Raw genomic sequence first — 17,608 nt, 5'->3', positions numbered from 1 at the left:
AATAACTTTTGTAACCTATTTTTATGGGCTTTCCTCTTTGTGATGTTAAGTTCCTGTTATGCGCTGTTATACAGTATATGCCTTGAGCTCTTATTTTGAAGGCGCTAAGAGCGGAAGTGATGACACGTTGGAGTGGAGTGGAGGTTTTTGAAAGAAGGTAAATAAAGTGGTCCTCGTGTAAACTGGAGCCTCCGTGTTTGTTATTTTGTAGTTTCATACAGTATAGGCGACATTTATAAACCCTCGGTTACATTTTTTTTAAATAGATTCAACCTTGCACGTGGAAAGTTTAAGTGAGGGCTTTAGTTGATATAACACTTCCGTCAGGGGTGCATTAATCCAACACAACAGCGACGCATGGACTTCATTTATAAGTAAAGGTAAGACCATAATAACGTTTTTTTTTATTAAATGTGCTTTTTTGTGTGCTACAGTTTGTATGTGTAAAGTTAAAGTTAAGTTAAAGTACCAATGATTGTCACACACACACTAGGTGTAATGAAATTTGTCCTCTGCATTTGACCCATCCCCTTGATCACCCCCTGGGAGGTGAGGGGAGCAGTAGGCAGCAGCGGCGCCGCGCCCGGGAATCATTTTTGGTGATTTAACCCCCAATTCCAACCCTTGATGCTGAGTGCCAAGCAGGGAAGAATGCTGGTATGAGCTTTTAAACATAACCCGTTAACTGCTGCCAATCAAATGGTGAATAAGATACTCTTTAGGGTTCATATGTTTGTAAATCTGACTGTGATGAAGTCAGTGCCTCACCAGCCATCAACCTCACCGCACGTCACTGGTATATATAATGTATGTATATATGTATGTATATATATATATATATATATACATACAAATGGCAAAAAATACTGAGAAAGTTGAGGAATGCTCATCAAACATCAAACACGTTCCCACAGGTGAACAGGCTAATTCGGAACAGGTGGGTGCCATGATTGGGTATAAAAGCAGTTTCCATGAAATGTTCAGTCATTCACAAACAAGGATGGGGCGAGGGTCACCACTTTGTGAACAAATGTGTGAGCAAATCTTCGAACAGTTTATGAACAATATTTCTCAACGAGCTATTGCAAGAAATGTAGGGATTTCACCATCTACGGTCCGTAACATAATCAAAAGGTTCAGAGAATCTGAAGAAATCACTGCACGTAAGTGGCAGGCCCGTGACCTTCGATCCCTCAGGCGGTACTGCATCAAAAACCGACATCAGTATGTAAAGGATATCACCACCTGGGCTCAGGAACACTTCAGGAAACCACTGTCAATAACTACAGTGCGTCGCTACATCTGTAAGTGCAAGTTAAAACTCTACTATGCCAAGCGAAAGCCATTTATCAACAACACCCAGAAACGCTGCCAGCTTCGCTGGGCCTGAGCTCATCTAAGATGGACTGATGCAAAGTGTAAAAGTGTTCTGTGGTCTGACGAGTCCACATTTCAAATTGTTTTTGGAAACTGTGGACGTCATGCCCTCGAGCCAAAGAGGAAAATAACCATCCGGACTGTTCTAGGCGCAAAGTTGAAAAGCCAGCATCTGTGATGGTATGTGGGTGTATTAGTGCGCAAGGCATAGGTAATTTACACATCTGTGAAGGCACCATTAATGCTGAAAGGTACATACAGGTTTTGGAGCAACATATGTTGCCATCCAAGCAACGTTATAATGGACGCCCCGCTTATTTCAGCAAGACAATGCCAAGCCACGTGTTACAACAGCATGACTTCATAGTAAAAGAGTGCGGGTACTAGACTGGCCTGCCTGTAGCCCAGACCTGTCTCCCATTGAAGATGTGTGGCGCATTATGAAGCCTAAAATACCACAACAGAGACTGTTGAACAACTTAAGCTGTACATCGAGCAAGAATGGGAAAGAATTCCACCTGAAAAGCTTCAAAAATTGGTCTCCTCGGTTTTTTTCCACTCAGAAAAAATGTCTCTCCAAATACCACCATAATGACCAACATTAAAAACAGTAGCGTAGTAGGCCTAAGTATTCATTAAAAACGAGGCAGGTTGTATTTAACAAGTATATTTCTTATTTGTGTCCACTATAACATTACCCACAGTTTGAACAGAAACACTGTGTTGGGAGATAGGAAAATGAAGCACTGTATTTTTACTCAAGTGATTCTTTGTTTAGTGGTAGACGTACCACAGTTTGAGAATAACTGGAATAAACCGTTGTTTAATAATATCATGAGGTAAATCCTTATACATTTATATTCAGTTATTACTCACTGTTACAAGCAGCCCTCTGAGGGCAGCCATAACTGCAATGTGGCCCTCCAGTAAAAACGGGTTTTTACTGAGCACAACAGCATTTCTTGGAGCCACACAATCTGAGGCTTATTTAAAATCTTTAAAAAAATGAACTAATATATGGGACATGTACACACTTAATTTTTGTTAGCTATACATATTTAAACTGTATACCTGTATCTTCTCCATGAAAAGCAGATAGAGGTGATGTGTTGTGTATCCTGAAATCCACTCTCGAAAGACAAAATGAAGCGGAGGCTCCTTCGTGGTTTCTTGTCAGAGATCTCCGTCCGCTTGGTGCTCTTTGTGGTTTTCCTGTAAGTGCATTCTCCATTTGCGTCCCTTTTGGAATGTATTATTCAAGATGATGGTTTAAGCAAAACTGTTGCGTCTCACTCACGCAGAGTGACGGAGCAGCTTCCCCCTTTCTATCGTGAGATCCAGCCAGAGGAGATGTGGTTATATAAATTTCACCGTGCGCAGCAGGATCACGTCCCCACGTCACTCATGTTCGTAAGTGATGCAGTTGCCAGTTATTTTAATACTGTATGACTTCAAAAGTGTTGTATAATGAACTCTTACTGAATTATCTGCCTCTGCTTTGCGGCATCAGAGCATCGCTGTCTTTACGCCGCTGATTGTCATCCTGGTTTTTACCTTCATGACAAAGTCAGAGCGAGGGGACGCAAAGGAAGCATTACTGGGTAAGATGCACACCTCCCTTGTTTCGATACTTTAGCTGATCTTTTTACCCCCCTCATTCCTTCCTTCTGTCATCCAGGCGTGACTTTGACTCTTGTGCTCAACGGCGTCTTCACTAATGTCATCAAATTAGCTGTTGGCAGGTACATGTGCAATTGTGAGATACTGTTACTTTAAGGCAAAACCTAAAACTAACAAATATCTCTGTATTAGGCCCAGGCCGGACTTCTTCTACCGCTGTTTCCCGGACGGGCAGATGAACCTGGAGCTGCGCTGCACGGGCAACCCAGACGTGGTCATGGAGGGCAGAAAGAGCTTTCCCAGTGGCCACTCATCATGTGAGATCATAAGCTTGATTTACACTGCAGGTGTCAAATTCTTATTTAGTGTCTACGGGCACTTTGCTTGTTTTAACGCTCCCAAAAGGAAATTGGTCTTTTTTCAACTCTAAATCTGAAAGTACACATTTTAAACAACTAAAATTGTGTATTTGCTCATCTCAGGCAACTTTGTACCCATTTAAATAAGACAACTGAAAGTAACAGGAGTGACTCTTCAAGGTTTTCACACAACATTAAAAAGCACTAAAAGTCATTATATAGATTTTGCCAAAATTAAGGACTTGAATGGCATTAAAAAGTGTAAATTTGATGTCCAGAGGCATTAAAAAATTCAACAATTGTAGGACTGGACTGAGAGTAGTAAGTCAATCAATTGAATGGTAAATAAAAATAAACTCAATAACTTGGCTGTCATCGATTCGTTTATCTGTGTTTCCTTACTTCGGCTGTGGCTTTCAAAATGGACACAAGAGGTCTTGTCAGGTCCGGTCCGCTGCCTCAATACGGCAAAATGAAACGGCTGTAGGGGCCCAAACTTTGCCATTCTTTGGTGAGTGTTGGTGTGTAGTCTTTAACTGTGACACAATGTCATGTTAGTGAGGAAGATCAGCTCAGTGTTGCCAACTCCTCAGCAAGGAAATTAGCTATTTGTTGTTCTAAAAGTAGCTAGAAATCGCTGAAAGTTGTACAAAAGTGAGAGTTTGAAAAAATTATAAGTATGATTAGAACTTTAAATTAACTTTCTTCTTTTGATTCTTGGTTGTTCATCTATAAATCAATGTAGTTCTGCATTCTGAATGTGAGTGTGAGTGAATGGTAGTCTATCTGTGTTGGCCCCGCGATGAATTGTCCAGGGTGTACCCTGCCTTCCGCCTGAGTTCAGCTGGGATAGGCTCAAGCCCCCCGCGAACCCTGCGGTAGGAAATGGATGGATGGATTGTTGAATGTTAGAGTATCAAATTTAAGCACAAGAAGGAAGGGTTGTGGTATTTACTAATAATCAAAATCTAATGACTGGCTCATTAACATGAACGATGGAATTGGGACGTTGCAGTGATTTATATTGGCTTGACATGACCGTGAAGAAATATCTACATTTACATCTCGCTGTGTAAACCAAGAAGGAAAAAGTGGCGGCTTTGCCCATGCGCATTTCATTTGCAGTCTGTAGTAGTGTGGGTCTCCTCTTCACTGACATGATAACATAGCTAGTTAAATGGTCAACTTCTGTCACAGAGACACACGCAAACAAGGTGGGCAAATCAAAATCAGTGATTTATGTAAGTGTGACAATAAAGAAACATCTACATCTAAAATTCCAGTCGAAACTTCTGGCCAGGAACTCGGAAATACCGACTTCCCAGTACAAATAGAATGCACCATAAACGTCTAAACGGCAAATGATTTGCGCATTTGTGAACCCCTGCAATTCCCGCCCTTTGAGGGTCTCCACTCTGCTCGCGCTAAATACAGTAACCGCTGTAACTGCACCTCAGAGTCTCCAAGACACAAAAAAATCTCAAAGAAGACCGGCAAAAGGTAACTTGATTTGTTGCCAGTAGCTGTTTACAAAAAAGTCGCCAAGAGGATTGAAAAGTCACCAGATTTAGTGACTAAATCGCCAAGTTGGCAACACTGACTCAACTTGTTTATACGACTCCTTTATTTCAGCAGTCTCCAGTTCAACACAGACAAGCTAAATTTAAAGCTATTTTGTCAGTGTTCAGTGTAGTTTAAATTGATCCTTTAAACTGTATTTATTGAATGTTATGACAAGGTCAATGTGCATGACACTTTGCTTTATAGTAAACTATTTTACAGTTGATTGTATTATGTATTTATACATTTTATTTCCTGGGATGCAAAAGGCATTGATTTGGTGTAATGGCCCCTTCATCACATTATTTATTTCCATGTATTTTTAGGTGACTCACATGTACTGTACACACTCCAAAAATGCATGCAAAAAAACTACATGAGTATGAACTTTGAGCAGCAATAGTAAATACTATACATGGCAACACATTTGGGTACTTCTGACCTCTGCGTCACAGCCCGCCAATCAGGTTGGACTTGATTGTGGCATTTGCTTGTTGTGTGGTGATGGTGAACTCTGGTTTAGTCCCACATTCCAACAATATGCATGTTAGATTAATTTGGTGCTTCTCAATTATTTTCTGTATCATTTGTCTATAATATTGTTATGCATACACCTCTGCATAACATTGTATCCTTACTAACATTGAAGAAAAGAAAAAAGAAAGACATGTACCGGTAGATTAACTTCCAACAAACACTGACTTTATTCAGTGTTTTAGTCTGCATTTTAGATTAATTAGGTGCTTCTCAATTATTTACTGTGTCATTTGTCTATAAAATTGTAATGTGTACACCTATACATAGCATTGTATCCTTACTAACATTAAAGAAAAGAAAGAAATGTAGATTAACTTCCAACAAACAATGCCTTTATTCACAGTTTTTTAGTCTCTAAGAAAAAATATTTTAAGTGCATAATTTTGCCTGAAATTATTAAAAAAATAATCCTTTTAAACTATAAACATTTTTTAATAAAATGAAATGAGGAAGTCCGGATTAATGGCTACAATGAGCATGTTTTGTAGTGTACCGCTTTTCGAAGCGAGGTTTGAAGTATGGTACTGATATTCTCCCGGTAATGTGTGAATGGGTTTTTGTCTACATGTGTCCTTTAACTGTTTAACGCTGCACCAATTGTACATTTGACCTTTTAGCAACTACTTATCTTTAAATGGGACCTATGATGATTTGAATCTACATTTACCACACTTCCAAGTTCCTTGTGGTCTAGATAATATGCATTAGCTTTGGTTTAAGTTCAAGTTAAAAGTTAAAGTACCAATGATTGTCACACATACACTAGGTGTGGTGAAATTTGTCCTCTGCATTTGACCCATCCCCTTAAAGTTTGTTACACAGTCACTGTGTCTAACCCTCTTTTTGAGATTTGTGCAAACACTTCATTCCTTTAGATGCAAAACAACTCATCAAGGCCCCATCCTCTCAGAAAGTCTCAGAATGTATCTTTAGAAAATGTACAATGCTCAAATACAGGTAAAACTCAAAAAATTCAATATTGTGCTTAAGTTTATTCATATCAACAATTCAACTTCTAATCTGAAACTAATATGTGATATAAACTCATGACATGCAAAGTGAGATATGTCAAGCCTTTATGTTATAATTTTGATGATAATGGCTTACAGTTTTTTTAGAGTTTCAATTTGTTTTAATTTAAGGTTTTCATAACCTGTAAACCATAATGTTTAGTGTTGCATGTTATGAGCCTTGTAAATCTAATTGCTGGAATAAACCAACCTTTGCACAATATTCTAGTTTTTGAGTTAGCATCTCAAAGACGAACATCAATGCTATTTTTTTTCAAACAAGGTCGAAAATGTACTTTTTAAACAATTTATAGATTCACCAGTCACAACATTTGGTACACCTACACAGTCTCTGATAATAAAAAAAAAGTATTTATCAGCATTTATCTCACTGCATGTCACACGTAGTTTATCCTACCTTCGCTTGTGGTACCTCAAACCAAGTACTAAAGTCGCTATGGCACAATCTTTTTCATCTGAGTTTCGCGATTAATCCAACTTTGTAATGACCCATGTTGACAAAATAGTACTGTGTAGAATGTCGCGAACAAATCAACACAGCAATATTTTTTCTTTTGTAGACATCAGAGCAGTCGGAAGGGCATGAGACATGCCGTGCAGCATGGCACAGAGAGCAGAGCAGAGAGGAGAGGCCAGGCAGAGAGCATGTACTATAGAATGTCTACATAAGTACGTCTGGCACGCTGTGATGACTCAAATGGCCCAATGTTAAAAAAGACTGCAAAACACAGCAGGCAGAGGCATCCAAAACTGCATGCAAGTTCACCTCCAAATGCATGGACCTCATGATTTGACGCTTTGGTATTGTTGAACAAGAGTATCCAACATTGTATAACATTAGTCCTATTAGGTTCCTTAAGTCTTCAAATAATTATGTATTTTTTTTATTGTGATAGCCAGACCTGTGTGTTTATTTCCGTACCTGACAGTTTCGGCTACAACTGTGGTCTTCCTCAGAAGTTGTCACGTGATGTTAATGTGATGTGTCTGGTCAGCTGATTTAAATGCAGGCGGGGCTACAATCAGGAAGACCGCGCCAAAAACTGTTTTAAATCAACTGACCTGACACATCACGTGACAACTTCTGATGAAGGCCACAGTTGTAGCTAAAACTGTCAGGTATGGAAATAAAGACACAGGTCTGGCTATGAGAATTAAAAATTGCATTGTATAAATCAAACCAAAATTCCATAGTAGGCACTTTCTTTAATCTACTAATATGAGTTGTTAGGGCTCAAGCCCCCCTAAAATATTCTTAAGCCCCCCTAAATCATTTGGTGTTATATATTTTTATTTTTTATTTTACAAATACATGCCGACATATTCATTATAAAGTGGGCCGAATATGAGTTTAAATAAATAATCATATAACCTGTCATTATTCACTCAGTTTCCCCTCACTTCATAGCGTAAGGTAGCGAGCCCCTTTAGTGCGTCGGTATCCAATCCATTCCACTTCTTCATATAGAAAATGCCCACATCACTCAAAATCCAGTCCGCATTTCCTCTGCGACCTTGCTTGCGGTCCTGCAGTTGTACGAAGCACATTAGCACACAGCACTGCAGATTGCAGAACAAGAACGTGAACGGATGCAAAATGGACATAAGAAACGTTTTCAAGAAAGTAAGTATTCATCACTGCTTATAGTAAAATGTATTAGCTCCACTTTACACCTGGTCTGTGTTTGACAAAAAGTTACTTTCCCGCTCTAAATACACCATCTTTGTAGTCATTTTTCTCCTGCGTGGACTTCCGTCTTCCTTTACAATGAGTGAAGCTGCACCAAACCTTGTGTCTGCAATTGTAAATCATTTACTTTTTAAGTTTTGTGTTTCTTGTAGAATCTATATAAAGTAATATACATTAGCCTATTGTTAAAATAATGGAAAAAGCATAATTAAATATATTTGTTTTATTGTATTGTTACATTAATAGCTGCACGGTGTAAGAGGGGTTAGTGCCTCTGCCTCACAATACGAAGGTCCTGAGTAGTCCTGGGTTCAATCCCGGGCTCAGGATCTTTCTGTATGGAGTTTGCATGTTCTCCCCGTGACTGCGTGGGTTCCCTCCGGGTACTCCGGCTTCCTCCCACCTCCAAAGACATGCACCTGGGGATAGGCCCCTCCCACCTCCAAAGACATGCACCTGGGGATAGGCTCCTCCCACCTCCAAAGACATGCACCTGGGGATAGGCCCCTCCCACCTCCAAAGACATGCACCTGGGGATAGGTTGATTGGCAACACTAAATGGTCCCTAGTGTGTGAATGTGAGTGTGAATGTTGTCTGTCTATCTGTGTTGGCCCTGCGATGAGGTGGCGACTTGTCCAGGGTGTACACCGCCTTCCGCCCGATTGTAGCTGAGATAGGCTACAGCACCCCCCGCGACCCCGAAGGGAATAAGCGGTAGAAAATGGATGGATGGAACATTAAGACGTCTAAAAAGTTGAAAATCATGATAGGTCTCATTTAATTAAAGAGTAGCTAGGGCACAGAAACATCACAAAGAAGGCCACGGAGTAAAAAGATCCATCTTATTAATATTAAACCATGTGAGTGTTTGTCCTGCAGTAATTTTCAATGTTCTTTACGTTGTCTTCCTGTAGTTGCTTTTGCCGGGCTGGGCTTTACTGCCTTCTTCATTGCCGGAAAGCTGCGATGCTTCAACACAGCAGGCCAAGGCAGAGCGTGGAGGCTCTGCGCGTTCCTCACCCCTTTAATTGCAGCGCTGACGATCGCTCTCTCCAGAACCTGCGACTACAAACACCACTGGCAAGGTCAGTCGGAGGCTGGGTCCCACGTGATATGTACAGAATGAGAAAAAAATGTCGTTCCACTGCTCCGAGGAAAAGTACTTAAATCCAGTATGTCATCAAGGATAGCTCTGCTTGGTTATCAGAATCAGAAATGAGAATCATAAATACTTTATTAATCCCCGAGGGGAAATTAAAATGTTATACCTCTAGTTAGGAGTTCTCAGCTGCTCTCATCCTGGGATATGCATTTTCTCATGGAGGTCACAACACACTATTACAGAAATGAAAACAGGCAATTGTTAAAAATGTAATATACCGGTAGCTTTTAAAACTAGAGATGTCCGATAATGTATTTTTTGCCGATATCCGATATTCCGATATTGTCCAACTCTTAATTACCGATTCCGATATCAACCGATATATACAGTTGTGGAATTAACACATTATTATGCCTAATTTTGTTGTGATGCCCCGCTGGATGCATTAAACAAAGTAACAAGGTTTTCCAAAATAAGAGAACAACTTCAACTCAAGTTATGGAAAAAAGTGCCAACATGGCACTGCCATATTTATTATTGAAGTCACAAAGTGCATTATTTTTTTTAACATCAAAACAGCAGCTTGGAATTTGGGACATGCTCTCCCTGAGATAATCCTGATACCCACTACAACTATGGGAAATACTATACTTTGACTTTCACAAAGTGCTTTTTTTTTTTTTAAACATGCCTCAAAACAACAGCTACAAAAACAATGAAGGCACACAGCTTCAGTCCAGAGTATACAAGAATAATTAAGTAAACAATAACATAGTCCTCCTTTAGTAGACTGCCTGGCATACTGTATAACAGGAAATTGTAAACTGGGCTCAATCTGCCCTGCTCTAATGTATTTGTATGAGTAACACAAATGTGCTGCAAGCTCGTGGTGAGTGCTTGAAGTGGCCTACCAGTCAGCCAGAGCTTCTGAAATGCTGCGTTGAGACAGGGCTCCTCCGTTCACTGCAAGCTGGTTTCGGTGTTTGCTTTTCATCCATCTTCTGATTGTATTCATTGTGTATCTCCTTATGATTCTTGGAGAGGTGGGAGATCAAATTGCTTGTATTAAAGGAAGACGTCTTGGTTCCTCCTCGCATAACCAACTTTTTGAAGTCATTGTAAATTGCCAGTTTTTTATCCGTCAGAGACACTTTAAAATAATCCCAAACCATAGACATGGTGTCACTAGTCAGTCACAGAGCGAGCTGGCTTGTTAGCCATGGCTACAGCACCGGCAACAACACACTCTTGTTGATGTTATGCTACGCTCGCGGCGGTTTGATGAGGTCATCAAGCGTCGCCAGTAAACCTTTCATGCTGCAGTCGTCAATTCCTGTGTTGTGTATGGGAGAGGGGAGGAGGGAGGGGATGCTGACTGGGAGACATAACTGCTCTGTACTGCTCCCTATGTCCGTGTTTTACCGGATATGTACCGCTCCGTACAGCGGCGTTTTAAAAAGTAATTAATTTTACTTTTTGAAACCGATACCGATAATTTCCGATATTACATTCTAAAACATTTATCGGCCGATAATATCGGACATCTCTATTTAAAATACATTAAACCATGTGTCTCAAACTCACGACCCCCACCTTAATATGAAAGTTATTGTTAGTGCGGCCCGCATGTTTTACATGAATGGCACTTTACAGTGTTGTGTGTGGAGCTGAACGAACCTACCAATCACGGTGGAGTATAAGGCTCTCGGAGTTGGGACACTGACCAGGCTTGATGCAAGCAGAGAAACATTTCTCATTGAGTGAAAGTTACAGCAGCGTTGCTATGGAGAGCTGTATATTAAATATTTATGTAATACGTTATTTTTGACAGATGTCTTTGCCTCACCATGAATGGTTTCATTACACAATTTTGTGTCACGACCCAGCATTTATAACTTTTTGTAGATGTTATGATACATTGTATACCTGTAGTTGCAATATGGGAATAGACATTTACGAGTAAGTTGGAGTCTCACTATTGTTTTTTTTTCACCTTTACCACAGCATACAAATGCTAGCTGCCTTTTTTTTTTGCAATTGTTACTGTTTGAGCTATTTTTATATATTGTATATATTACTATGCATCAAATGATCAAACTATAGGTTGTTCCTTTGACACATTTTTGTAATATCCTTGTTCAATTAACTGTGTTAAAAGCGAAAAAATACCAGATGTGCAATTATTGCCAATTTTTGAGAGTCTTGTTACTTATGTGTCCACATCTATCCATCCATCCATTTTCTACCGCTTATTCCCTTTTGGGGTCGCGGGGGGCGCTGGAGCCTATCTCAGCTACAATCGGGCGGAAGGCGGGGTACACCTTGGACAAGTCGCCACCTCATCGCAGCCAGTCCACATCTAGTTGATCAATAATGAGCCTGTTGAATGCTTTTCCTGCTTGCAGACGTGTTGGTGGGCTCTCTGCTGGGCCTGTCATTCGCCTGGCTGTGCTACAGGCAGCACTACCCTGCACTTCACGAACCAGACTGCCACCGACCCCTGAGTCACAGAGAGGGTATCCCTGCTGCACAGGAACGCAAGCTGGCCAACTCCAACTACATCCTGCCCCTGTGAACAACAAACGGCATCCTTTTTACTGGGGGCTGGGTATCATTTGAACCATCATGGATGAATGAAATGTAAAGGGTGGTACATGGGTTATTTTCTTCACTAAATGGACACATGGAGTAGGAGACTTGGTAAAACAACCATGGTAACCACCCCATAGAGAGTCCACTATCTCTGTTGGTGATCCCAAAGGATGATTTTAGTTCATATCAGTAATTATATGATAAAGATGGAGTGTAACACTTTTATCTCAATATTTTATCTTAAATCATGATGTCAATATATTTGTGTAATTATGAAATGGTCTGTGGATAAAATAACATTAACGTCATAGATTGCTGGTGGCCAATCTAACTAACACCGGTGTTTTGCTTAGGACCTGGGACAATTAAGGACATGTTAGTGCCCATAGAAACGGGTTTGGAAAAAAACCAATACATAAGTATGTTGCCGGGGAAAAACAGCTCTCCCTTTTAAAATTTGGCTGCTTTCACTTATTATTTGCCGGAGACTCACAAGTCATTGTTACTTTTGTGTAACTTGTGTTTTCTTGGGAAATATTTGCCCAACTGCAGAGATAAGCAGGCATAATCAACCGATGCATCTCATATAAATAGCACTAACAGCTCTTGTTAAATAGGGAAATCACAATCACAATCCTGCCTCAATATCATGATCTTCCTGTCGTTTATTTCCAATAGAACCCTCACTTGATTGGACTATTACTGATATATTTTCCAACTGAAATAACCTCAACTGTATGTTTTTGCCAGTGTTTTGTTTGCATATCTGCGTCAGTCTGTTAGCAGTGTCACTGATTTCAGCAGGAAAAAAACAAGACAACAGTCCAGCTGTGACTATTGTCACAATGTTAACACAAAGAAAATAGATATTTGTGACACATACAGACTTTATTTGGAGTTACTTATTTTCCATGGTGCTAGCATCCCAGTGCTCCTGCTGGTCGGGTTCATATTTTGTGCATATTTGTCAGCAATTAGATTTTCACCAATTTCATGTAAGAGAAGGAGCATACATTATGTTGTATTTTTTTTGAATTATCTCTGTTTTATTTTATTAGAACGTTGAGAAGAAAATAACCAAACTGTTTTTGTGTGAAACCCGCCAAAGTTTGCAGGGTAAAAGCATTTTGCTGGTCACTGTGAACCCAACTTTAGTCAGCTGGTTCACAGCGTCTTTCATGACAAAACTTGGCCGGGATTTAGTGCCTTTTTAAAAAATTAGTTTTCAGGTTTTCTTCTGCAACTTCACTTATGTTTTGTCAATGTGAATGATAAAGATGATGATTATTACCTAAATGTGGCATGCATACAGTACATACTTTTTTTCTTGGTAAATGCAATTATTTCTTGGTAATAAATTAGATGACCGTTTTTTCACCGTAAAGATGATTTTTCACATTAGATCTAGCGTTGCAGTTTTTTTTAATGAGATGATAGTGTTGTATGTAATTTATAGCTTGCATGAGTTTTACTTGAATTTTCAGTGTTTGCTTGAAATGTGATCATGTTAGGCACACAGGTTTCTGGGCTAGATTGTTAGAAAATACTTGTTTCCTAATGTAACATTAGTTTCCTCATTGATCAGAGGTTATACAAATCAAAACATTCCTGTTATTTTTCAGAAAGGTTTCATGGGGTGTTAATTTTGTCCGTCCTGATACTGTTTTGTCAAGTACAATTTTGCTTTTTTTAGTCAGGCACATCTTTTTTTGTTTCGGTTGTATGACCATGTAGCATTTAATGCACATTTGCCTGATTGAAATATGCTGTGATGTATTTTGGTCACACTAAATACTGTTTCTAGGGGTATTTGCTTATATTTGTTCTTATTTTAACTTGTCTCAGTCTTTGCTACACGCGTACACTCACTGTACACCTAAGTAGGTACACTTGCACGATCTAATGATATTCTCTACTTTAATAAGATATATCATGTTAAATTATGATTCTCATTTGACTGAGCAGGAGTGGCTAATGTTGTGGCTGTAGCTATATGATGCATAATGTACAAAACCCAAAACCAGTGAAGTTGGCACATTGTATAAATCGTGAATAAAAACAGAATACAATGATTTGCAAATGCTTTTCAACTTATATTCAATTGAATGCACTGCAAAGACAAGATATATATTGTTCGAACTGAGAAACGTTTTTTTTTTGCAAATAATCATTAACTTTAATGGCAGCAACACATTGCAAAAAAGTTGACACAGGGGCATTTTTACCACTGTGTTACATGGCCTTTCCTTTAAACAACACTCAGTAAACTGGGAACTGAGGAAACCAATTTTTGAATCTTTTCAGGTGGAATTATTTCCCATTCTTGCTTGATGTACAGCTTAAGTTGTTCAACAGTCCGGGGTCTCCGTTGTCATATTTTAGGCTTCATATTGCGCCACACATTTTCAATGGAAGACAGGTCTGGACTATAGGCAGGCCAGTCTAGTACCCGCACTCTTTTACTATGAAGCCACGTTGTTGTAACACATAGCTTGGCATTGTCTTGCTGAAATAAGCAGGGGCGTCCATTATAACAATGCTTAAATGGCAACATATGTTGCTCCAAAACCTTTATGTACCTTTCAGCATTAATGGTGCCTTCACAGATGTGTAAGTTACCCATGCCTTGGGCACTACTACACCCCCATACCATCACAGATGCTGGCTTTTCAACTTTGCGCCTATAACAATCCGGATGGTTCTTTTCCTCTTTGTTCCGGAGGACACGACGTCCACAGTTTCCAAAAACAATTTGAAATGTGGACTCGTCAGACCACTTTTCCACTTAGATGAGCTCAGGCCCAGCGAAGCCGGTGGCGTATCTCGGTGTTGTTGATAAATGGCTTTCGCTTTGCATAGTAGAGTTTTAACTTGCTCTTACAGATGTAGCGACAAACTGTAGTTACTGACAGTGGTTTTCTGAAGTGTTCCTGAGCCCATGTGGTGATATCCTTTACACACTGATGTCGGTTTTTGATGCAGTACCACCTGAGGGATTGAAGGTCATGGACATTCAATGTTACTCCAGATTCTCTGAACCTTTTGATGATATTACAGACCGTAGATGGTGAAGTCCCTAAATTCCTTGCAATAGCTCGTGGAGAAATGTTGTTTTTAAACTGTTCGACAAATTGCTCACGCGTTTGTTCACAGAGTGGTGACCCTCGCCCCATCCTTGTTTGTGAATGACTGAGCATTTCATGGAAGATGCTTTTATATCCAATCATAGTTCCCACCTGTTCCCAATTAGCCTGTTCACCTGTGGGATGTTCCAAATAAGTGTTTGATGAGCATTCCTCAACTTTCTCAGTCTTTTTTGCCACTTGTGCCAACTTTTTTGAAACATGTTGCAGCCATCAAATTCCAAATGAGCTAATATTTGCAAAAAATAAAGTTTTCCAGTTCGAACGTTAAGAATCTTGTCTTTGCAGTCTATTCAATTGAATATAGGTTGAAAAGGATTTGCAAATCATTGTATTCTGTTTTATTTACGATTTACACAACGTGCCAACTTCACTGGTTTTGGGTTTTAAGTAAAAAAAAAGTTAATGTACCAATGATTGTCACACACACACTAGGTGTGGCGAAATTATTCTCTGCATTTGACCCATCACCCTTGATCACCCCCTGGGAGATGAGGGGAGCAGTGAGCAACAGCGGTGGCTGCGCTCGGGAATCATTTTTGGTGATTTACCCCCCAATTCCAACCCTTGATGCTGAGTGCCAAGCAGGGAGGTAATGGGTCACATTTTTATAGTCTTTGGTATGACTCGGCCGGGGTTTGAACTCACAACCTACCGATCTTTTGTATATTATGCCACAACATTAGACCAGGGATCTTAAGGGGCGCCTCTTCTATGATTCAGCTTGAATAATGAAAAATAAAGGAAGCTATTTAATTTAAACCATGTTTAAAGGCAAACATCATTGATTTTTTTTACATATGGTAAGAGAGTAAACAAGTTTGGGGTGAGTAGAAACCTCTACAAAATATGCACCAGAAATTATGTTTTATAGGGAGTAGGGGACAAACCGTATTAAACTATATACAGTCGTGGTCAAAAGTTTACATACACTTGTAAAGAATATAATGTCATGGCTGTCTTGAGTTTCCAATAATTTCTACAACTCTTATTTTTTTGTGATTGAGTGATTGGAGCACATACTTGTTGGTCACAAAAAACATTCATGAAGTTTGATTCTCTACTGAAAACGTGACCAAATCTGCTGGGTCAGCAACATATTGTTGGGTATTTATCAATTGTTGTTTAATCTGACCACAGAACTTTCCTCCAGAAGGCCTTATCTTTGTCCATGTGATGTCAGATGAAACAAAAATTGAGCTGTTTAGCCACAATACCCTGCAATATGTTTGCAGGAGAAAAGGCAAGGCCTTTAACCCCAGGAACACCATTCCTACTGTCAAGCATGGTGGTGGTAGTATTATGCTCTGGGCCTGTTTTGCTGCCAATGGAACTGGTTCTTTACAGAGAGTAAATGGGACAATGAAAAAGGAGGATTACCTCCAAATTCTTCAGGACAGCCTAAAATCATCAGCCCGGAGGTTGGGTCTTGGGCGCAGTTGGGTGTTCCAACAGGACAATGACCCCAAACACACGTCAAAAGTGGTAAAGGAATGGCTAAATCAGGCTAGAATTAAGGTTTTAGAATGGCCTTCCCAAAGTCCTGACTTAAATATGTGGACAATGCTGAAGAAACAAGTCCATGTCAGAAAACCAACAAATTTAGCTGAACTGCACCAGTTTTGTCAAGAGGAGTAGTCAAAAATACAACCAGACTGATTGATTGATTGATTGAAACTTTTATTAGTAGATTGCACAGTACAGTACATATTCCGTACAATTGACCACTAAATGGTAACACCCGAATAAGTTTTTCAACTTGTTTAAGTCGGGGTCCACGTAAATCAATTCATGGTAAAAATGCTTGCCAGAAGCTTGTGGATGGCTACCAAAAGCGCCTTATTGTAGTGAAACTTGCCAAGGGACATGTAACCAAATATTAACATTGCTGTATGTATACTTTTGACCCTGCAGTGTGACAAACAAGTATGTGCTCCAATCACTCTATCACAAAAAAATAAGAGTTGTAGAAATTATTGGAAACTCAAGGCAGCCATGACATTATGTTCTTTACAAGTGTATGTAAACTTTTGATCACGACTACACTCCGAGGAGGTGCTCACCTCTCTTTTGAAAACCCCAACATTATTTATCTCATTTAAACACATATAGCAAGGAAACTTCTCAAAATGTGTGAGTTTCTAGCCTACCAATTTTTTCAGACTCCTATAAAAACCTATTATGAGCTCAAATCGTTTTTCTCATCATTGCATTGTAACTTTCAAATGGAACAAATATGATTTTAATTCGGTATAACGGGACAAGCGGTAGGAAATGGATGGATGGATGGATGTATATTTCATATATTTCGAATAATATAACAAAAATGTAAGACATGGCCAAAATAAGTGGATAATATTTGAGTTTAGGAAAAGTGTTACGTGTGAATGGGGAAACACCATAACCTTCTGTTACTTCCTGTATCCTTTTTAAATAAAAATCTTTGTTTTCAGTAGTGCTTTTTCCTTTGAAATTATGTTGTTAGAAGTTATTTTAAATGTCATTTTTGTGTTCGAAAAGAAAAATGTTGCGGCGTCTTTGTTATGAGTTTTTGGTTTTAGGCAGCAGTCTTCCGGTTTGTGCCTTTCTTTTCAGT

General features: G+C 39.4%; 1 protein-coding gene across 2 annotated transcripts in view; it reads left to right on the top strand.

Annotated features, from left to right (window-relative positions):
* Positions 1-13,165, top strand: part of plpp5 (phospholipid phosphatase 5) — a 17,277-nt gene extending 4,112 nt beyond the window's left edge. Inside the window, exons 2-8 of one of the 2 annotated variants that reach the window (XM_061928313.1) lie at positions 2,473-2,591; positions 2,679-2,787; positions 2,888-2,978; positions 3,056-3,119; positions 3,190-3,314; positions 9,090-9,260; positions 11,683-13,165. In XM_061928313.1, coding sequence (XP_061784297.1) covers positions 2,521-2,591; positions 2,679-2,787; positions 2,888-2,978; positions 3,056-3,119; positions 3,190-3,314; positions 9,090-9,260; positions 11,683-11,852 — 801 coding nt within the window. In that variant the 5' untranslated portion in view covers positions 2,473-2,520 and the 3' untranslated portion in view covers positions 11,853-13,165. Of the gene's footprint in view, positions 1-2,469; positions 2,592-2,678; positions 2,788-2,887; positions 2,979-3,055; positions 3,120-3,189; positions 3,315-9,089; positions 9,261-11,682 lie in introns of both variants that reach the window. The other variant, XM_061928312.1, reaches the window with a different exon arrangement.
* Positions 13,166-17,608: the final 4,443 nt, after the last annotated feature.

Source organism: Nerophis lumbriciformis, linkage group LG33, assembly GCF_033978685.3.
Source record: "Nerophis lumbriciformis linkage group LG33, RoL_Nlum_v2.1, whole genome shotgun sequence".
In the NCBI taxonomy this organism is placed as follows: Eukaryota; Metazoa; Chordata; class Actinopteri; order Syngnathiformes; family Syngnathidae; genus Nerophis; species Nerophis lumbriciformis.
The sequence above is the reverse complement of the archived record's forward strand: the minus strand, read 5'-3'. Positions and strand labels throughout refer to the sequence as shown.